Source organism: Lepidochelys kempii, chromosome 3, assembly GCF_965140285.1.
Source record: "Lepidochelys kempii isolate rLepKem1 chromosome 3, rLepKem1.hap1, whole genome shotgun sequence".
NCBI lineage: Eukaryota > Metazoa > Chordata > Testudines > Cheloniidae > Lepidochelys > Lepidochelys kempii.
Genome location: NC_136382.1, coordinates 146094793 through 146118329, shown reverse-complemented (window position 1 = coordinate 146118329; position 23537 = coordinate 146094793). Strand labels below are relative to the sequence as shown.

General features: G+C 39.9%; 1 protein-coding gene across 4 annotated transcripts in view; it reads right to left on the bottom strand.

The window, feature by feature from the left end:
* The window catches only part of FEZ2 (fasciculation and elongation protein zeta 2), a 74903-nt gene that overhangs the window by 6044 nt on the left and 45322 nt on the right, over positions 1-23537 (bottom strand). The window contains exon 9 of one of the 4 annotated variants that reach the window (XM_073338368.2): positions 13849-17066. The exons of 2 other annotated variants lie outside the window; for them this stretch is intronic. In XM_073338368.2, the coding sequence (XP_073194469.1) occupies positions 17050-17066 (17 nt within the window). In that variant the 3' untranslated portion in view covers positions 13849-17049. Of the gene's footprint in view, positions 1-13848; positions 17067-17553; positions 17580-23537 lie in introns of those variants that run through there. One more of the 4 variants, XM_073338369.2, reaches the window with a different exon arrangement.

The window sequence follows — 23537 nt, the reverse complement described above, 5'->3', positions numbered from 1 at the left end:
CTCATGTGCAGTCCTATGGACAACACCAGTTTACACTAATTGGGGATCTGGTTTACCACCTTATCCACACCTGACTGAAAGGATTATAAGCTCTCAGAGATGTTTGACAATTATGGACCACTTAAAGAAATTAAAGGAAATTAATGGGTGTAGGAATCAATTTTAAAAAATGATGCTAAGGCTGCTAGGAGATGAAGTGATAGCTAATTTATAATCAGTGTCAACAATTAGCCTAATTATTAGGCCTAAACCTTCAAAAGGGACTGTGACTGTTCTGCAAGATGCTGATGTCCTCAACTCCCACTGAAGTCCATGGGAAATGAAAGCACTCAGCACCTGACAGCACAGCCTTAACACCTTGAAGTGTCGGGCCCCTTACTAGGACCCTAAGCTAACAGCAGCTTATATCTAAGGTGAAAGCACGGATCCACTAATTAGGTGTGCGTCCACCCCAGCGCACACCTCAGAGGGAACTATCTGCAGACCACCTGAATGGAGCTGGTGGACCACCAGTGAACCGAGGACACAGTTTGAGAACCTCTGCACTAGACTATGGGCTTTGAACCATACATGTTATAAATTCCTCAGGGATGATGTTTTGTACAGAGAAAACTGGTTGCTAAACAGATACTTATAATAAATAAGAACATATGATAAAAATCTGATAAATTACTGTTTTGTAAATCTATATATTTAAACATGCACACAGGTGTCTATAATTTTTTTTCCATAATGTACTAGACTATTCTGTCATAAATAGATTTCATTTTTCCCTTGCCAGACATGGGCTCTTCTGTTTCAAATGTGGGTGAATAGTGCCATCATGTGGCCATGTATATGTATATGTATTTTAGAGAAGTATTTAATAGTTGGACAAAAACACAAAGTCAGCAGGTATCTATCCCTTAGTGGTGAGCTGTGTTCCCTCCAATTTTTCCCACACATGTGCAGAATGAATTTTGTTATACCTCACCTCCATATTGGTGCACATAAAATTCATGTGGTGGTGTAGAGCCAAGGGGTTCAGAGTGTGGGAGGGGGCTCAGGGCTGGGGCAGAAGGTTGGGATGCAGGGTAGTGCTCTGGCTGGGGGTGCGGGCTCCGGGATGGGGCCAGGGATGAGGGGCTCAGGGCTGGGGCAGAGGGTTGGGGTGCGGGGGGGGGAAGGGCTCCAGCAGGGGGTGCAAGCTCTGGGATGGGGATGAGGGGTTTGGGGTACAATGGGGAGAGAACACCCGCCCCCAGCTCTCCCCCCGAAGCAGCACCTGGGTTGGGAGGGTGAGGGGCACCTGTCCCCCAGCCATGGCAGGTCTGGGGCTGGGGCACCTGTCCCCGGCATGGTAGGTCCGGGATGGGGCTGGGCTGGGACAGGGCCGGGGGAGGGGCATCTCTCCCCACTGCAGCCCTGAGCATCTGTGTGGCGCTTAATAGGCAGCTGCATGGCCGCACAGTTTAGAGGGAACTTAGGGGGTGAGCACAGGCATTGACTTTTGTTTTTGCCAGTGGGTGCTCTTGAAGAGATGTGTGTGTTGGGGGGGGGGGGGGGAGCGGCTCTGCCAGTTTTGGGGGAGAGGCTATTTTCATCATATTTATACATTTCTAGTTATTGAATATGTGCCTATCATTGGTGTCTTACTTTACTCATTATTAAAATAGTAATGAACTACATAATTACATATCATGAATTACAGTATATTAAAATCATTGCACTCACCTACACGGTGTCTCCACCTTTGTATCAGTTTAAAGACATTATGTCTCACTGTAGCTTCTGGATGAAACTGTCAGCAACACTGTGGCTCAGGGGTGCTCAGTACTGGGTTTAAAATGGCACCAATGGTGCTGGGCCCACACACAGGAGGAGATCCAGGGCCTGGACCATGGCCTTGCCTGCCCTCACCCCACCCCCACTCAGCCTCTTCCTCCAAGGACTCACCCGCCACTCGCTCCTCTCTACTCCCTCTCCCTGCTCACTCTTCTCCGCCCCCCACACCCCTGTGTAGGTGGTGGGTGAGGCCTTGGGGGGAGATGCCAAATGGGGAGGAGCCTCAGGGCCTGGCCACAGTCTGGGCCCATAAAAGATTAACCCAGCCCTGTGGGTGCTGAGCACCCTCCGTTTTTTTTCAGTGGGTGCTTGAAGCCCTGGAACACCCACAGAGTCGATGCATATGTTGGGGAAATTTTCAAAGAACACAATTCCAGTAGTAAAAACTGATAAAAGCTAAACAAGGAAGAGTTTCTCACACGTAAGTGAAGTTCTTCAAGCAGAACCTTAAAGTCTGTTAAAAGAAAAGGAGTACTTGTGGCACCTTAGAGACTAACCAATTTATTTGAGCATAAGCTTTTGTGAGCTACAGCTCACTCCATCGGCTGCATTCAGTGGAAAATACAGTGAGGAGATTTATATACACACAGAACATGAAAAAATGGGTGTTTATCATACACACTGTAAGGAGAGTGATCCAGGGTTTCCAGGGGTGTGTCTGTGCGGATTTGTTCTTGTGCTTTTTCAGGGAGTTTCTTGAGCAAATGGTGTAGTTTCTTTTGGTAACTCTCAGTGGGATCAGAGGGTAATGGTAATGGACACAAATCAGACGTCAAGAATTATAACATTCATAAACCAGGTGGAGAACACTTCAATCTCTCTGGTCACTCGATTACAGACCTAAAAGTTGCAATATTACAACAAAAAGACTTCAGAAACAGACTCCAATGAGAGACTGCTGAATTGGAATTAATTTGCAAACTGGATACAATTAACTAGGCTTGAATAGAGACTGGAAGTGGATGGGTTATTATACAAAGTAAAACTATTTCCCCATGTTTATTCCCCCCCACCGTTCCTCAAACGTTCTTGTCAACTGCTGGAAGTGGCCCACCTTGATTATCACTACAAAAGGTTTTCTTCCCCTTCCTCCCCCTCCCCCCCACCACGCTCTCCTGCTGGTAATAGCTCATCTTAAGTGATCACTCTCCTTACAGTGTGTACGATAACACCCATTGTTTCATGTTCTGTGCGTATATAAATCTCCTCACTGTATTTTCCACTGAATGCATCCGATGAAGTGAGCTGTAGCTCACGAAAGCTTATGCTCAAATAAATTGGTTAGTCTCTAAGGTGCCACAAGTCCTCCTTTTCTTTCTGCGGATACAGACTAACACGGCTGCTCCTCTGAAACTTAAAGTCTGTTGACTGCAAAATGCGAATGCAGAAGCAGCTAGTATTAGAGCATGATACAGAGTAATGGGGCTGACAGATATACTCAGAGGAAGAATTCTAACTTTTTCAGGAATTAGTAAACCAAAATGTTGGCAGCAGGTACTGAAAATGCCATTTTGAGTTCAAATTAGCAGAACATTCTTTGAAGTCTGGAGAACTCATTGATCCCCATTCTATAATACAGTGCAGCTCTGATGACAAACACTATAAGGCAGCACAAATAAAGGTTGACCTTTAATTAGAAACAAATGGTCCAGAAGATGACAGCTTTCTCTTTAGGGATCTGTTCATTAAATAAATCAAGGTGGAGGTGTGAGGAACATGTCAATACATTTACCTCATTGATAAGGCCCAATCTATATATTAAAGAGCCCTTTACATCATGGTTTTAAACTAGGCAGGATCACTAAAACAGGACAAGGCCCCTCCCTAGAGCCTTTAACCACACAATCTTTTCATTCACAATTTACCAAGGCAGAGGATGTAACAGCGGGGATTTGGCTTGGATAACAAGATTGCATTCTACATCCAGTCCCCCTGCATTACTGTAAACTGTAAACCAAGCTATCAGGATCTCAGGAGAGAAATAGGAACCATGCATTTGAATTCCTCAGGAAGTGATTGGTCTGGCTCGTAGCAGCTCCCTATGTGGCTTCATTTTGTAATTAAGAATCTAAACTTCCATTTACAGATCATCAAAGTTAACTATTATGGTTAAAAATGTAACCGCTATAATATAAACCATCTGTAAACTGATGCAGTAATGTCTCTGAGTCTGGAAGTAGTGTTTATTCTGTAGCGTGAGCAAATATAAATATTAGTATTGATAACTATTCCACTACTGAATGAGTGAAGATACTCATATTATGAATATATTTTGGCAACAAATAGATGGATATAGGACTGTGGGCAGAGCTTAGGACAATGAACGTTACTTACTTGTACTCAAGGTTTGACATGCACCGACAGGTGCCATTGAACGAATGCCGAGTCAACTGCTCACAAGAAATTCGATAAGGACAAATGCAAAGTACTCCACTTTGGAGGGAACAATCAGTTGCACACACACACAATGGGAAATGACTGCCTAAGAAGTACCACTGCAGAAAGGGATTTGGGGGACAGCATGGATCACAAGCTAAATATGAAGCAACAGTGTAACACTGCTTCAGAAAAAGCAATCATCATTCTGGGATGTATTAGCAGGAGACACGAGAAATAATTCTTCTGCTCTACTCTACGCGGATTAGGCCTCCACTGGAGTATTATGTCCAGTTCTAGGTGCCACATTTCAGGAAAGATGTGGACAAACTGGAGAAAATCCCAAGAAAAGTAAAAAAAAAAGACTTAAAAGGTCTAGAAAACATGAACTATCAGGGAAGATTGAAATAATTGGGTTTGTCTAGTCTGGAGAAGAGAAGACTGAGAAGGGACCTGATAAGAGTTTACAAGTACATAAAAGGTTGTTAGAAGGAGGAGGGAGAAAAATTGTTCTGCCTAAGCTCTGAGGATAGGACAAGAAGCAATGGGCTTAATTGCAGCAAGGGAAGTTTAGTTTGGACATTAGGAAAAACTTCCTGTCAGGGTGGTTAAGCACTGGAATAAATTGTTTAGGGAGGTTGTAATATCCATCACTGGAGATTTTTAAGAGCAGATTAGACAAACCTGTCAGGAATGATCTAGATAATACTTAGTCCTGCTGTGAGTGTAGGGTACTGGACTAGATGTCCTCTCGAGGTTCCTTCCAGTCCTATGATTCTGTGAGTCTATGCCCTTTCTGCCCCCAGGCTATAAGTACATTTTGAGGGTGTGGCTATAAATAGGAGGTCACTAGTGGTTACTGCCTCAGTTCCTTCCACTCCTAATACAGAGCAGTAGAAGATAGGACTCCGTAAAAGAGGGGAAGGAGGACAGGGACTGTGAATATGCAGAGTCCATTTCCAAGAACTTGGTTACAAGTAACCACCTTCTTTTCTTCTTCGAGTATCTTCTGCACATTCCCGCTCTTGAGACAGTTTAGTCAGTAGTCTGCATATTAACTAGGACTATGGGTTAGGAGTCCTAACTAAATAAGGACTGTGGCACCGATCTACCAAACTCTGCATTTGACCTGGCTGAAATATCTAACAAGGTATGTTTTGTGAATACGTGTATAGAACTATACAGGGCTGCTCTACAAATCTCTACTATTGGAACACGCTTCAAACCTGCCACCAAGGCTGCCAGAACCCTAGTGGAATGTGCTTTCAGTTGGACAGGGGGAGATTGTGATACCCCCTTATAAGTTTCCACTATACACCATCTGACCCACCTCGACAATGTTTGTGCGGAAACAGGGTTTCCTTTACAGTTACCAGCATATGACACAAACTATTTATGTGAAGATCTAAAGTATTTAGTCCTACCCAAATAGAATGATAAAACTCTCTTTGCATCCAAACAGTGTAGTTTTTATTCACCTTTCTCTAAATGAGGCCTGGGAAAAACACTGGCTAAGTAATACACTGACATTAAACTCAAATGACTTTTGGTACAAATCTAGGATGTGGATGAAACACTACTTTGTCCTTATAAAAGGTCATAAATGGAGGATCAGCCATTAATGCATGAAGTTCACCAATCCTCCTGCCTGATATCGCTATAACAAAGGCGGTCTTAATTGATAGACGAAATAAAGAACATAAAGACAAGGGCTCAAACAGTGGTGACAGAAGCACTAAATTTATGTCCCATGACACCACAGGATCTCTTACCAGAGGGCACAAATTTAGTAACCCTTTAAAAAACTTCTTTACAATCTCATATGAGAAAATTGATTTGCTATCTTATATATTAGTATTGTGATGGGGCAAGGCCAGATGGCTATGGAAAAGTAGTGGGAGATCGATATATTAGCTCCAGGCTAAACAAATCCCTAGTACCAGGATAAGTGAAATGGCAGCTGCTCCAGGTCAATTAAGACACTTGGGACCAATTAAGAACTTTCCAGAAGGCAGGGAGAGGGCTAGGTTGATTGGGACACCTGAAGCCAATCAGGGGCTGGCTGAAACTAGTTAAAAGCCTCCCAGTTAGTCAGGTGGGTGTGCATGTCAGGAGCTGTGGGAGGAAGTTGTGCTGTTGGAGAGGCTGAGTAGTACACACCATATCAGGCACAAGGAAGGAGGCCCTGAGGTAAGAGTGAAGTGGAGCTTGAGGAAGTGAGGGCTGCTGTGGGGGAAGTAGCCCAGGGAATTGTACATGTTATGTTTCTAAAAGGTCAGCTACCATAGCTGATACTATTAGGGTCCTTGGGCTGGAGCCCGGGGTAGAGGGTGGGCCCGGGCTTCCCCACCTCACCTTTGCCTGCTGATTAATCACTGAGACTGGGAGACAACAGAGACTGTGCAAGGAAGGATAACTTCTCCTCACCTCCCTCGCTGGCTTATGATGAAAAAGTAGACTGTGACCCTTGTCTCTAGAGAGAGAAGGGTTACATGGAGGGTCACAGTGAGCCTCTGAGGCTAGTGAAATCCACCAGGAAACGTGGGCCCCACAGAGGCAAGGACAGAACTTTGTCACAGTATGGAATAAACTGCTAGTGTGACCAAATGTACCTTAAGTGAAGCAACAGATAAATCTTAATGCTTCAAATATAAACTCTACTCTGGTACAGAATGAATAGGCGCTGACATAGACTCTATACCCTTATTAAATATCCATCGCAAAAATCTTTTCCATTTTAATTGATTACATTTTCTAGTTGATTCTCTTCTAACATTTAGTAGACTAGGTTGAATAACTTTAGAGAAAGACATCTCCAACTTCATTAAAGACTTATTGCCCATGCTATCAGATATGGCCATGGGTCTGGATGGTACACTTTTCTTTGCTGTTGAGTCAGAAGGTCCATTAACACTAAGTATCTGTAATTCATCTGTAATTCCCAGATCCATGACATCCAGTCCATAGCTTGGACCTGGATGTCATGGATCTGGAAAACTTTCTTCAGTTCTTTGTTGGACAGGTTACCCGGAAGGAGGCTGGTAAGGAAATGTCAGAGTTGACCAGTAAGGTCAAGGATTCCACAGCATTTGCCATTCTTACCAATTTGGCCAGTACAGTAATATGTCAGGGCTGAGATACTTGTGTTTGTAATAGTTTGCGTCCACTGGAGATCTTTGAGATTGTGGTTCTGTACCCAATTTCTTCTTCACTGTTGCCATATTAACCAGAACCAAAACCTGCTATTCCACAGACACTTGTATGTCCTCAGTATTAACTGCCATTGGTGCCTATATAAACACCCAGACTCACAGTTCTTTGGAACTCAAAGAAAAAGATTTAGAGTAGGGCTGTTGATTAACTTCAAAAATTATTCACAACTAACTGCAGTTTTAATTGCACTGCTAAACAACAGAATACCAATTAAAATTTATTAAACATTTTTGGATTTTTTTTCTACATTTTCAACTATATTGATTTCAATTACAACACAGAATACAAAGTGTGCACTGCTCACTTTATATTCTTTTTATTACAAATATTTGGGCTGTAAAAATGATAAATAGTATTTTTCAATTAATCTAATACACATACTATAGTGAAATCTTTTTATCGTGAAAATGCGACTTACAAATTTAGATTTGTTACATAACTGCACTCAAAACAAAACAATGCAAAACTTTAGAGCCTACAAGTCCACTCAGTCCTTCTTCTTGTTAAGCCAATCACTAAGACAAACAAGTTTGTTTACATTTACGGGAGATAACGCTGCCCACTTCTTATTTACAATGTCACCAGAAAGTGAGAACAGTGTTCACATGGGACTTTTGTAGGTGGCATTGCAAGGTATTTACATGCCAGATATGCTAAACATTTGTATGACTCTTCATACTTTGGCCACCTTTCCAGAGGACATGCTTACATGCTGATGACGCTAGTTAAAAAAATGCATTAATTAAATTCTCCTTGGGGGAGAACGGTACATCTGCTGCTCTGTTTTACCCGCATTCTGCCATATATTTCATGTTATAGTAGTCTTGGATGATGACTCCGTACATGCTGTTCATTTTAAGAACACTTTTGCTGCAGATCTGACAAAACGCAAAGAAGGTACCACCAATGGAAGATTTCTAAAGATAGCTACAGCACTTGACCCAAGGTTTAAGAATCTGAAATGTCTCCCAAAATCTGAGAGGGATGAGATTGAGCATTTTTTCAGAAATCTTAAAAGAGCAACACTCCAATGAAGAAACTACAGAACCCAAACCACCAAAAAAGAAAATCAAGCTTCTGTTGGTGACATCTGACTCAGATTATGAAAATGAACATGTGTCGGTCCGCACTGCTTTGGATCGTTATAGAGCAGAACCCGTTATCAGCATAGGCACATGACCTCTAGAATGGTGGATGAAGCATGAAGGGACATATGAATCTTTAGTGCATCTAGCATGTAAATATCTTGCGACACACCGGCTGCAACAGTGCCATGTGAATGCCTGTTCTCACTTTCAGGTGATGTTGGGAACAAGAAGCAGACAACATCATCTCCTGCAAATGTAAACAAACTTGTTTGTCTGAATGATTGGCTGAATAAGAAATAGGACTGAGTGGACTTGTAGGCTCCAAAGTTTTACATTGTTTTATTTTTTAATAGTTATTTTTTGTAATAATTCTACATTTGTGAGTTCAACTTTCATAGATTCTTAGATATTAAGGACAGAAGGGACCATTAGGATCATCTAGTCTGACCTCCTGCACAATGCAGGCCACAGAATCTCACCTACCCACTCCTGCGATACACCACTTACCTATGTCTGAGCTATTGAAGTCCTCAAATCATGGTTTAAAGACTTCAAGAAGCAGAGAATCCTCCAGCAAGTGACCCGTGCCCCATGCTACAGAGGAAGGCAAAAACCCTCCAGGGCCTCTTCCTATCTGCCCTGGAGGAAAATTCCTTCCCGACTCCAAATATGGTGATCAGCTGAACCCTGAGCATATGGGCAAGATTCACCAGCCAGATACCCAGGAAAGAATTCTCTGTAGTAACTCAGATCCCACCCCGTCTAACATCCCATCACAGGCCATTGGGCCTATTTACCATGAATATTTAAACTTTTATGATAAAGAGATTGCAATACAGTACTTGTATTAGGTGATTTGAAAAATACTATTTCTTTTGTTTTTTACAGTGTAAATATTTGTAATCAAAAATATAAAGTGAGCACTGTACACTTTTGTATTGTGTGTTGTAACTGAAATCAATATATTTGAATATGTAGAAAACATCCAACAATATTTAAATAAATGGTAATCTATTATGCGATCAAAATTCTTTTTTTTAATCATACAATTAATTGGGGTTATTTTAATCACTCGACAGCCCTAATTTAGGTGTTCTCTTTGCGTCTCTGATCTGTCCAGCCATGATCCATCAGTTCCAATGAATCTCCAGAATAAATGTTTTGTCTTCTGTCTTGGAACTGAGGGCCCTGGTTCTGTGGAAATGCCCGGCATAGAGAATCTATAGTTGCTTCCGGATTTCCTCAACACCAGTGGCCTTCTGTGGTGTCAGATCAGATGACTTTGGTACCGAATGCTCAGTCTCTTTTGAACTGGAACTTGGTGCGGAGACTGTTGGTCTAAGTACCAAAGTTTTCCTGGAACTGGAAGGGCTCTGAGCTGAACCAAGCCTCTTGGTTTTTAACCACATAATGCCTTAGAAACCTTAAACCTGGAGGATACGGTAGATAAGGCTTCTTGCAGAAGAGCTTGGAGTGTTTTGCCTCTCTTTTTTCTAGCTCATGGTGTGAAAGTGCTGCAAATAGAGCAACATGAAAGAAAATGTCCTTCCTCCAAGCATTTTAGGCAGAGCGCATGGGCATCAGAATCCGTAACAATGCACATCTTTTTGATCATTGTGTTCTGATCTTTGGATCTGCCATAATAATCTGCCATAATAATCTAAAAAAACTAATACTAACACTTAAACTAACTCTAATGCTAACTATATAAAAAAACAACTGGACACTTATCCCAACTATTTAAATGATCTTGATCCATAGAAGATTATCATCCATCCATGTCAGAGGAATTGAGGCCGTAACTGCAAGCACCCTATTTAAAGTCACACCGTCGGAATGTGTTTGGAGCTTGGGGGCAGAGCAGGAAGGGCTAGGACTGCTAGTAGAAGGCTGCACCATTCAATGGGACCAGTCAGTGCACATCCCAAGCATGGGGAATATGCAGGGGACACTCGAAGAAGAGCCAGTTTATTTTTTTTTCTGTTCTGACTCCAATATATATAATCCCAGATCAGTAAGGCAGTATTTAGTCCCAGAATCACACACCAGTTTAAGATGCATCCGATGAAGTGAGCTGTAGCTCACGAAAGCTTATACTCAAATAAATTTGTTAGTCTCTAAGGTGCCAGTAAGTCTTCAGTTTAAGATGGTGAGCCAGATATGGAAGAGAGGAGTATTACCTGCACACAAACTGCCTAGAGTTCATCGCCAAAGTGTGTGCTATAAAGAGGCTCATGAAAGACAGTATTATCCTGTGTTATCAAATCTATAAACAAGCTGGGGTTCTGAGGCAACAGAAAAAGCCAACTCTAGTGAAGGCATACTGGGAATACTTCCTTCTGCACCAAATCACTGTACTTGCAGAGCATATTCCTGGGCTATTCAGTTTAGCAGCAGGCTGGAACTCCCCACGCTCTGTGTTCTGGTGACTGAACCATCATGACCGAAGTAATCTCTCTCATCCAAAAGGAAGTGACACCTAAGGCTGGATCTTTTTACCTACTGCCTAAGCTCATAGCTGAAGCAAATCTTTAGTTTAGCAGTTAGCTATTTTGCTGCACAGAGTTTCTTTCAGCAGAGTCTGAGATATCAAGGTCCTGAGTATAACATAGGCAGATAGTTCACTGCCACTGAAGAGTGCTTTTCTGTGGTATGTAGAAATATAGCCTAACTCCACATATTATGCCAATTTTGACCACGATCCTTGATTGTGTGTGTTTCAACATGAGAAAATATGAAGCTAGGATAGGGGACCTCAGGGCAAGGGCCAACTGTTAATGTCCTTCAGAAAGCCTTACCTCTCTTTCTTGCTCCAAAGCTTAGGTAAACTTGAGGTAGCAGCAGGAATCAGAAAAGGAGCCAAAGGTCACTTTACATGCGACTAATTTGTCAAAGGGCTTCTTTACACCCAGTTACTCATTCTTTTCCATTTGGTTCTTATATTGTCCACAGCACAATGTTATCTGAGTGCTTCATATTTGGAGGTTGGCTCTAACAAAGACTTTAAACACAGTATATAAGGAGCTTCCAAATTTTGACAAACTCAAAATATTCCTAGGAAGTTTTTGAGGCAAGTTATTATGTTCTCCCCACTCCTCCTCTCTCCACTTTGTAAACAACATTTTCTGTTAAGTTTCTGAAATGAAAGTCCCAAACTGAGAACCCATTACAAGATATTGACCAGAAAACACAAAGGATTTCAGATGTTTACTCGTCAATTATTTTAATTATGGCTAATCATCTGCACTTTCCATGGTAGGTTTAAAGACCAAATTAAAGAATCTTCTTTTAATGCCATTATTGTTTTCCTGGTGCATATCATGGTATCTTCAAATTGTTGTATAATAATGGATACCAAGATTTTTTACCTACTGAGAAGATTAAAAAAAGAGAATTAGAAACAATGGATTTCGCTGTCTGTTATTTATTCAGGTATTTTAGAGAGTGTCCCTAAAAACTGTTTTTCCACTGAATAGTGGTACTCTAAGTCAAGCACAGCATTGTTTGCACGTAAAACATTTAGTACAAAGTTCTATATGTTGGATAATAGCAGTAATAAAAAGAATGAGAGGACATTCCTCAGGGTACCCCTAGATAGAAGGAATTTGTCTGAAGATACAAAATTAACTGAAATTTTAGCAGCACATTAGATGACAGGACATTTTCTGTCTTAATTGAAACCATGCAATTGCTAGACATATATTCTGCAGTTCCAAGTGAGCTGGGCAATTGCCTTTAGACATCTAGGGATATTGCAGCATCTGGGAAAACTGGTTGTATCACTAGATTACAGACGTCTGTGTATTATCAAACCATGAGCTTGATTATCATCTCAACAATTAAAAAGGGACTAATTTCACTGCAGTAAAACTGGAGAGATCAAACTGGTGCTTTATGTTTTAACAAACCAACCCAAACAAACCAAGGAAGCTTTCAGTCCCTTCCTGACAGACTTAGAGGGATGTTAGGTTAAAGTGCTTCAGTGGATTGTAGCTGTCATAGTTGGCGTCATAGTTGGAGAGGCAGTCCCAGAGCTACCTATGACCTACACCATTTTAGGGCTTTATAAATTAAAAATAACATCTTAAATTAATCTGGAAATTAATAGGAAGCTAGTGTAGATTGATGATCAACACAGGTGTGAAGTGCTCTGCACTGTTGCCAAGCACACAAGCTGCCACATTCTGCACTAGCTGTAATTTCCGGGTGGCATTAAGGCATATAGGATGTTGAGGTAATATGATCTGGAGGTGACAAAGGCATGAATTACGGTGGTGACATCCCAAAGAAAAGGTCACAACTTCCTGACCTAGCATTGATGATACAAAATATTCTTGAAACACTACTTGAAACAGCTGAGGATCCAATGAGACCAAGACTCTCTCCAGTAGAAGAGAGCTGATATTATTGTTGATGTTTTTCTGGTAGTTTGCCCCAGTCAATGAGCATGCTTCCTACGTGGACTGAATCTCAACTAGTTTGCCCTCTTATTCCAGCCAGTCAATGGGTAAATCTATAAAATGAACCATCTAATTCCATGAAATGGGGAGAGGACAACTGTATATCAGCTTTCTTTGGTGAACACTGATTTTTGGTGATTTAATACCATTTAGTTTTTAAAGATGTCTTGCTCCCAGACTTGCCCCAAATTAAACATGCTTAGTAGGGGCCTATCCTTATGAGTTCAGGGAATCCTTGCTAGTACACTGAAATTGTCAGCAACTGCTCTCCGACGTCACTCTCTCAGTGCTCTCGAAATATCCAGGAGCTAGAGAATTCTGGCTCTTTGAAAAAGCACAAGACATAATATTGCTTCAAGGCCCAACCGCACAGAGAACCTTAAGTGTGTAAAAGTTGCAGAAAAAAGTTACTTGCAGACTGCAAATTTATTTGCTGGTTTGGGTGCACATTAACTATTTTCAGCTTTTGTTGCTCAGTGCCAGGCTTTTATAGGTGAGGTTTACAAAGAATACTTACACAGGGACAAACATGGCTACAACAACACTGCATACAGAATACTTAAAAAAATTCAATTCAGTCCGGTAGGGCAGACAATTTTTGTCAGGAACTTATCCACAGCTAAGGAAATTTTTAGGAAGTTCAGACTACATAGTATATTTTGGTATATCCTTTGCACTTTTTTGGCAATGTCTGTTTTCCTACAGTGTTAAATGCTAAGACTTATTTCAATTCTATTTTTTTCCCCCAATGCTTTTTTGATTTTTCCACTACCCGTGTTTCATTTCTTTTTTCCTCTTCTCCCATGTTTCCTAGCACCCTGCATTTCCTGTTCCGCCTCCACTCTCCCTAACACATTCTTCTTAGCTAATCCTCTCCATCTATCATCTCTTACCTCCCTTTCCTAGCCCAGGAGTAGGGGTACACAGGGTAACTTGAGAGCATTTGTTTCTTCTACCTATTTAAAGAGGGAAAAAAGCTCATGGGGACATTTCTCCCCCCATTCCTAACTCAGCAGAGGGCCAGGGAATGGTCAAGTCATGGGGAAACCTTTCCCCATTTCTGGTAAAGGAGATGGGTAGAGTATGGTGGTTCTCTGCATCTCCCTTTCTCATTCAAGGAGAGAGGCAGTAAATCAGGAGACACCTCTGTCCCTGCCTTTCCAGCTAAAAGTCCTCTTTGCTTCTCCCCCTTATAGGGCTTGATCCTGCAACCACTGACTTCAGTGGTTCAGGATCAGACACACAGATCTCTGTAGTGGCTCCCAATATTGTATTCAGGAAAACAAGCCCAGTAGTTGCAATCCCCAGAATCATTACTATATTAAACAATCACCTCAATTCTCAGACAAATAACTTCACTAAACTTTCAGTTGCTCAATAAATAAAGAAAACAATACAAAAATACCAAAATATTAGTTAAAAAAGCCTACCAAAATATTAGTTAAAGCCAACAATGTAATTTAGCTTAAGTGTCCCAAAGAAATGTTAGAAATAGGATACTCTGCAATCACTTGGCATCACAAATGGCAAAGTGATGGCTACAGTGGAAAATTCCAAAAGCCTCCCCCAAAACAAACTATTTTAAAAAGTATGGAAATAATAATAATTGTACATAGATTTGAACATCCCTACATTACATACAAATCTACACATTTGCTTTGAGGGAAATTTTGCCTGCATCTGAATGTTGACGAATGACATGCAGGGAGCATACTGAAAGATCTACCTGGCACCTTGACTCCAATGCATTGGACTTCATGCCTTTGAGACTGATGAGGCAATGTGGAACTCAAGTCTGAACTGTATGTGATAATTCAGCTCTACCAAAAATTATAGCTCCCAGTACGGCCACCATTCAATTCTACTGTTTTTGACAACTTCTTCCTTGAAAAAGCAGCACTGTTCTGGAGTTGGTCTCACTGAATGCACAGAGGAATGCCAAGCACTAATGGGTTCTATTACTGCAAGATGCTGAGCACTCTGGCCCTGATCCACTTAAGCCTGTGTAACTTTAAGGACTTAAGTAGTCCCACAGAAATCACTGTCTTAAGTTCTTTGCGAGATCAAGGCCAGAATGCTCAATACCCTGCAAGACTGAACCTTATTGTCAGGCATTCATTTTAGGACTAGATAGCACCAGGAAGCACCTTTGAATAGAGCTGGCTTGAAGATAAATAATGGTTCTCACCAGGTTTGAAGCCACTGATCTGTTGTTTCTCAGTTTCTATACTGAAATAATGGAATAGGATTATTTCTTAGTTGAAAACTAGAAGACAATAGGTTAAAAAAATTCTACAGAAAAATAACACATTCAGCAAAAAAACACAAGGAATGCCATGTTGAATTCACAACATATCAGCAGAGGAAACAATGTCTTTCTTTATAGAGGAACTATTAAAGAAAAAGAATAATACAGGCAAGAATGTCTTCACAGAAACTTAACCATTTAAGCAGATCAGAAGGAGCATCTCATTGACAGGTGAAATAATACTTAGCCATTATCCTGCACAAGCAGGTTGTTCACTGCTGACCAAGTGGTGTAATGGCTATAAATTCTGAGTTCTGAATATTCTGGGAAAAAAAAAAAGACAGGCACAACGGACACACAATACTGAAGTTCAATTATAATACTGTAACTGAATCTAGAGGAAAAGTGCATTACTGAGTGACAGAGTGCCATGTTCATAATTAATTTGCTCTGCTAATCAAGTGGAAGAACTCATAGTATCTGCTACTAATAAGCAGATTCTTAAAATTATTACATTGTGGAAATTATTCTCGAACAGATTCTTCATCACTAAGATTTTAAGATAAAGGAACAGAAAAATTCTTGAGAAAAATGTTTGATTATAAGCTCTTCAGGATTGTATCTTCCTATGTATTGGTATAGTGGCTGGCTCTGGGGGCTTCTGTAAGTATAAATATATAATAAATAAGGAATCAAACCTAAAAACAGTCTCTCTTTCTTTCTATTGGCATTTTCTTCTCTTTTCACACCACTGGACTTACTCTAAGACTAGCAAAGATATTTAATGTGATTTATAAAATATGTTCCCATCAACGACATCTAGGTACAGGTATAATATCATGACAGACAGGGAGTTACAAGAGCCAGATCTGTAGGATGCCTTTTATAAGTACATGACAATGAAAGTTTCAATATAACATTCTTGGAAACAAGAATGACCATTTCTCAAACACAACACATAATTTAAAGGATACTCAGCATCTTAAAATATTTGTTTACATACTGCAGCCTATAAAATATTATCCTAAGACCAAATATTTAACATGAGTACTAAAATGATAGAAGTAATGAGGGAACATATCAGGTCTCAATAGACATTAATTATTAAAAACTGAACCAACAGAAAAAATCAGAGTGATGAACTGAAGAATTTTCTAATATTTTCATGTTTATGTAAATCAGGTAGCAAGTAAAGGGAGCAGACACACGGATTCTTCTTCCTGAAGAGCATCAGAACATTTGTTCAATGTCTGAACAATACCGTATTATAGTTTTAATCTAAGTTACTGCTTTTAAAAAAAAAGTGTTCAGTGCCAGTTTCCACTATCACTGTTTTGGAGCGTCCACTGAAGAACTTCAATGGAATTCTTCAGGGCAGGCTTGGCTATGATCCCTTTTGCATGTTTGAGATAAGAACAGAGGGTTTTTTTGTTTTTTGTTTTTTTTTATTTTTACTGCAGATTAGTTAAAATTATAGGCTTATTTTATTTACAGTATTTAAAGTTTAGTTTTCTTTCCCCAACAGTGAAATATGTGGGAGGGATTACTACATGTTACACAATGTAAAATAGATTTTAAAAAGCCAAACCAAAGCTTGTGAGTAAAACTGTACAATGTTTGTTCTACGCTCAAGCACATTGCACCATCAAATGAAAAGTGCATACGTTCTATCATGCCTAAAAGGCCTACTGTATGATCCAAAAATCCAAACAGACATGGAAAGTAAATACATACAGGTTTAGATACAGTGCCAAATGAAAAGAAAATACTATGAACTATCTCTTGAAAGCTTCTTGTCACAGGAAGGAGCATGGTTACTTCTGAAGTAAAGCAGCACTTTTCATGTCGGACACAGAACTGCAAAAGAACCACAAATATACAGGCATAAACCTCATTAAACACAGTGTGCATAAACAGATTGCAGGGTACAGTAAACAAACATGAAGAATGCTTAGTTCTATACTATAAAAGCAGTGAATAAAATCCAGAATTGAAACAGTTGATTAAACTGCAACCCTCTTCCCAAAAGAAAACTTTGACAAAAAAAATGCTATCACTAACTAATATTACACAGAAATGAGTTAACTAAAGATCATGTCTTAACAATGGTGTTTTTACACTTTACATTTTACAAGCTTGTCTATCCTGAAGAATTAACTATAATTTCATGGAACATTCAAGAAAAAGTGGAAGTGCTACCATGCAGTGAAATATTAAAATATGTACTGAAAATTTCAGATGACAATTCTAAGCTTGATGTGTGTACCCTGTGAATCATGTAAAGTGGGAAGACATGTTCTTCACATGTTTCTCATTCCTGTTTCACATCTAAGAGACAAACCTCAGAGCAATCCAGCTTTCAAACCAATGCTAGCACAATACAAAAGCAAATAAAGTAGTCAGGTGTAACAAAGAAACACACAAACTTTAAATAATAAAGACAAGAAAATAAATTCTCATGATCAGAAACACTTTCAAAATTTAAAAATAAAAACACTGACAGTTACATTTTTGCCTTTTAATATAAAACAAAAAATCAGTTTCAGTCCTTATTGGTAACTTAGAAGATCAGGTGTGGGATAAAATAAACAAGTTCAAAGATGGGAAATCATACCACTTCCACAATCTAAATAGTCGGGGGTCAGAAGAATAATTAAAAACTATTTAAATTGCCAGAAAGACAAATACACACATTTTCTTCCATTTTACTTGGTGGTATGTGTAGCAATATTTTTCTTGAACTACCTTAAGTCATAACCACTATTTTTTCATTTATGGGCAACGAGGCAAGAATACTCCGATTAGTTACAAGTTTTAAGCCAGTCAGTTTGTGTTACTGTAAGAATGGAACATTTTAAAAAGGAGCTTACTCTGGTTAAGCATCCATATGGACTTAATAAAGTAGTTTTTCAAATAGGAAAGTATTATCTATATTTATAAAAGTCTGTGTGTCAAGAATAAGCAAACCTAATTGGCTTTCATAGATGAGTTTATCATAATGGTAATATATAACGCATGCAAAAAAACCTACTGTAATGTATTGTTAAGGCTAGAGATTTAATTTAACAAATCAAAAGATTCAAGCTATAGATATCTATTTAGGTTTTTTTACACATGGCCATCAGCAAATTTATCTTTGGCCCTTTGTATTCATGTATTTCAACAAAGTCTATATATAATCATGCCACACAATAATGAAAAATACTACATACTATATTCTCACCAATTACAAATAAGTTTTATTCCTTTGTGTATAATGATGTAATATTTACCGAATAGCATCCCATTATGTGATCATGCAATGAGATTACAGTAGTGTAATGCATACTGTGTATGTAAGTAGACAGAGTGAAGGCTGCTGTGAGAATATTAAAGGGAAATGATTAATTTAATCATACTTATCTGAACATTTTGTACCTACTATTATTGCAGGTAACACCCAAGAACATTCACTAGCAGAGATTACAGAAAATACATTAATCTCTGCTCTGCAGTTTGCACGAAGTGCTGTAAAATGCACAAACTAAATAGTTATTTTCATTATTTCCCCTGCTTTTGTTGGTCTTTCACATGATAATATGAGAAGAATTTTTTTTTAAAAGAAAAATTTTGTAAACCACAAAAATTGGGAGATTAACTGGAGAAAGTATACCACCCAAAAATACTTTTAACTCATTATTTGAAATTTCCAATTTCAAACTGATGGAATACTTTTATTTAACTGAAAAATTTAAAATCTTGGCCTTGATTCATTAATATAGATTTTTCCTGACACTAAACACATCCCTCTCCTTCAGATCACTAACATCTCAGACTTCTGCTTCCTCCATTCTGGCTTGGGATTGAAACATGGCTATTATGGTTTTCAAGTGCCAAACATATTCACAACATCTGCATACCACCTTCAAACGACAAGCCTGGGAGCTTATATTCATAACTTTGCTACACACTGAAAATCATGGACTTAATAAAGACATAGTATTTACGGCTTGTTAGAACAATCTGTAACCCACTAAAACCACCTTTTTTGCTTTATGATTGCAGGGGTGTTAACTGGCCTCTTCATCACTTCTCTTACCATATGTGTTAACTACGTATGCTAAACAATGTGTTCCACTTTGTATTTAGCTGTGACACTTTGGGTATGTCTACATTGCAATTAGACAACCATGCCTGGCCATGCCAGCCGACTTGGGTTTGCAGGGCTAGGGCTAAAGGCCTATTTAACTATGGTGCAGATGTGTGGGCCCAGGCTGCAGCCCAAGCTCTGGGATCCTCCCATCTCACAGGATCTTAGAACCTGGGCTCCAGTCCAAGCCTGGACTTCTACGCCACAATTAAACAGCCCCTTAGCTTGAGACCCACAAGCCTGAGTCTGCTGGCATGGCCCAGCTGCAGGTGTCTACTGCAGGGCAGATATACTTAAGAGTATCTGTCCCAGACCTGAAGAGCAGCTCTGTGTAAGCTTGAAAGCTTATTTCTTTCACCAATAGAAAATGGTCCAAAATAATAAATTACTTCATCCACCTTGTCTCTCAATCATATTCAGAAAGATTTAAACACATCTGGAATGCAGCCTAGACAATGTCTGACTGAATTTCACGTTAGTATTTCCCATCTAAAAAGCATACACTGACCCATATCTTGCTGAATAATGAATTACAATGTACTAAATATAAATCACTAAGCCCCTTTCATTACCAACTACATAAAGATGGAAACAATGGTGAATTGTGACAAAGAAGAACAAAAGGATTTTAGACTGCATCAAAAATAGTATGAACAAAACAAGGGAATTATTCCATTGTGCAATACCATGAAAAGACCCTGTCTGGAACTGTGGGTCTAGTTTTGGGTAACTTGCCTCTGAAGAGGTACACATTTTAGAGAGGATTCGAAGAAGAACTACATAATTGATCACTGGAATGAAGGGTGTGGGCTATGAGGATGAGCTGAAGTCATATTTTTAAAGTAAGTTTATTTTTAACATCAGTTTTAAAGACTTTTTTGAATGGCAAACACAATGCAAAGTATTTTGATACCAAACACAGAGATCCACTAAATCATCCCTTCCCCCCCTGCATAATGTGATGCCTCAGTGGAAACGGCCCCAAGTTGGCTGGCCTTTTTAGCTATTTTACTTCATTACACATTCACATCCAATTTGTTCTAGGTCTCTTTTGGCATTGGTACCTTTGAGGATCTTCCCATTCACTCACTTAGATGCGTTACCTGGCATTTTTACCAGTTAGAGCTCAATTTATTAATTCCTCCCTCTATTTCATACCGTTTTTAGCCTTTCTGCTTTATTAGTTCTCAACACCTAATTTAGTACCAACTTCAATTTTCTTATTTATCATTTGTAGCATTATAGTGCCTAGAGATCCTATCCAAAATCAGGTCCTATTGTACAAAGTGCTGTACACATACACAAGCAGATACAGTACCTGCCCTGAAGACCTCATTTTATTTAGACAAGACAGGCAAAGGGGGAAAAGAGAAACAAAGACATAGAAAAGAGAAGTGACCTGGCCCTAGGTCACACAGAAGATCAGCGGCAGAGCTGGCAACAGAAATCAGATTGCCCAAGTCCTTGCGCAGTGCCACAGGCAGTAGACTAAGCTGTCTTTCCCAATTCATTAGCATGTTGTTCTACACACTCAACCATACCAGTGATGAAGCTATTGAAGACCAAACAATACAGTAAGTTCAACAAAACCCTACCACACATCCCAACTCAATGCAGTAGTTACTACCTGTGTTTAGTCCTCCACAAAGTTGATAATCAACATGTCAGTACTCAACCATATTTGAGAGAACTTGACACTTCGTATAAAAATGCTTTAATGAAATCCAGCGAATCTCTCTCTGTTTACCTCAACTAATTTTTTGATTCTACCAAAAAAGCAATGACATTTGGCAAGATCTGTTCTTTACAAAACGTATGCTGTTTGTTGCTCAGTATTCCATTTACCTATAGATGAACACCTCTCTCTCCATGTTTGTTCCATGAGGAACTGAAAATGGCATTGCTAAAATTGTTATATTTTATTTTCTCCTCCAATCCTTAGTTCTAAACAACTGCTCAACAATAACTGTCAGAGTTTTCTCACGTTACCTAATTCCCTTAATATGCATATTGGCCAGATGTGCGGGCCTGAATACTTTCATATTTTTTAAGTATTCCCTTCTCTGCTTTTTATCAAAAGTGCAAATTGTGCCTGGATACAAGGGTTCACTGAAGATGATAGCCACTTAATAAGGACTTTTAGTAGAGAACTATTTTTCTGCTTGAGAAACAGTATTCAGGAGTCAGCTAATTATATTGACAAGATTCAGTATTATCAAGACTTCACACAGAGCTGCACAACGTGCCATTATCCCATAACAGCCCTGCCCACTCTTTTAGGGAAAATATAGGTCCCTAGCGAAACAAAAAAGTCATTTGATTTTAACATACTTCAATACTTTCATGATGCAATTAACACTTATTTTTTTCTGTATTTCATTTCTTGACTCAACCTTAACAACAAGTAATCTGTCTTGTATTTATCAAAATAGCTAAGACTAGAACCAATTATAGGAAATCAGGTCAGTTATCACTAAACACACATCTATACTTCTAGAAAGTGGCATGCTGCCCCAAAATCCTCACTGTTGTTCTGGTCTTGATCTTGATCAAGAAATCCTCAACATTTCCAATGAAGAGAGACTACCTTCAAAAAAGCAGGTAAAACATTTTACCCTGAATTCAGGGATGAAGTTGGAATTCTTATACAAGAATGGTATATGATAGCAGCAAATGGCTCCAAGGCACTGCAACATCAAAGCCTGCCTGAACAGATTGTTTAAAAAGATCTAATCCTCCATTAATAATCCTTTGAAAGAACCGTCTACATGCCAGATAGACTAATGTCTGAGAACATTTTGGGTATGTTTATATAGTAACTCCTTGCTTAATGTTGTATTTATCTTCCTGAAAAATGTGACTTTAAGCAAAACGATATTAAGCGAATCCAATTTCCCCATAAGAATTAATATAAATGGGGGGGGGGGGTTAGGTTCCAGGAAAATTTTTTTCACCAAACAAAAAACTATATTATATATACATACACACACACACACGATAAGTTTTAAACAATTTAATACTGTACACAGCAATGATGATTGTGAAGCTTGGTTGAGGTGGTGAAGTTAGAGGATGGAAGAGTGTGGGATATTTCCCAGTGAATGCCTTACTGCTAAATGATGAACGAGCATGCAGCTGAGCCCTCAAGGGTTAACACATTGTTGTTAATGTAGCCTCACACTCTACAAGACAGCATGAATGCAGGGAGGGAGACAGCATGGCAGACAGACACACACACCCTGTGTGTGGGAGAGAGAGAGAGAGATGCGCATTACCTCTTTAAGTACACTGCCTTTTTAAGTATATCAGGAAGTTGAGACAGCAGCTGCAGCCAGCAAGCTCTCTCAGTCCTGAGCCCTGTCATGTCGCAACTCTGCTCTACATGGAGAAGGGGTAAGCGGGGGGCAGGAGCAGGGGGGAAGGGGACACCCTGACATTAGTCCCCTCCTTCACTCCATCCCCCCACACAGGAAGAGGGAGGCTCCTGGGAGCAGCTCCAAGGCAGAGGGCAGGAGCAGCACATAGCAGTGGGGGGAGGGACAACTGAACTACCGGCAATTGATAGCCTGCTGGATGGCTGCCGCACAGGGAACTTAGGGGAGCGGGGTGCTGATAGGGGAGCTGCTGGTCCACCCTGGTTCCAAGCCCCCACCAGCTAGCTGCAACAGTCTGCTCTTCCTTCAAAGCAGGTGACTGCCAAACAACATTATAAGGGGGCATTGCACAACTTTAAACGAGCATATTCCCTAACTGATCAGCAACGTAACAACGTTAACTGGGACGACCAAGTGAGGAGTTACTGTATTGCACTTGGAGGTGTGATTGCAGCTCATACAGACATACCCAAGACAGCTTGAAAACCACCAGCAGTGAAGCCATAGCTACATGGACGAACCACCCAAGTACACAGCTGGGCTCCCTGGCAGACTTGTACTCCAGTTGGCTAGCTCATTCTGTTGCAGCTTCACTGTTGGTACCAAGCTAGCAAGACTGAACCTAGCTCAGGTATGTCTAACATGCTGCAATCACACCGCTGATTGCGGTATAAATATACCCCTTAGCCCTCAAATGAAGCCCAATGACACCAACTGTGGAGTCATCATGCATCAGAAGGTCTTGGTGGCAGAGCAATGGAGAGATAATGTATTGCTCCAGGAACAGCTACAGAATATCTTACCGCTTGTTGGCATTGAAGCTTG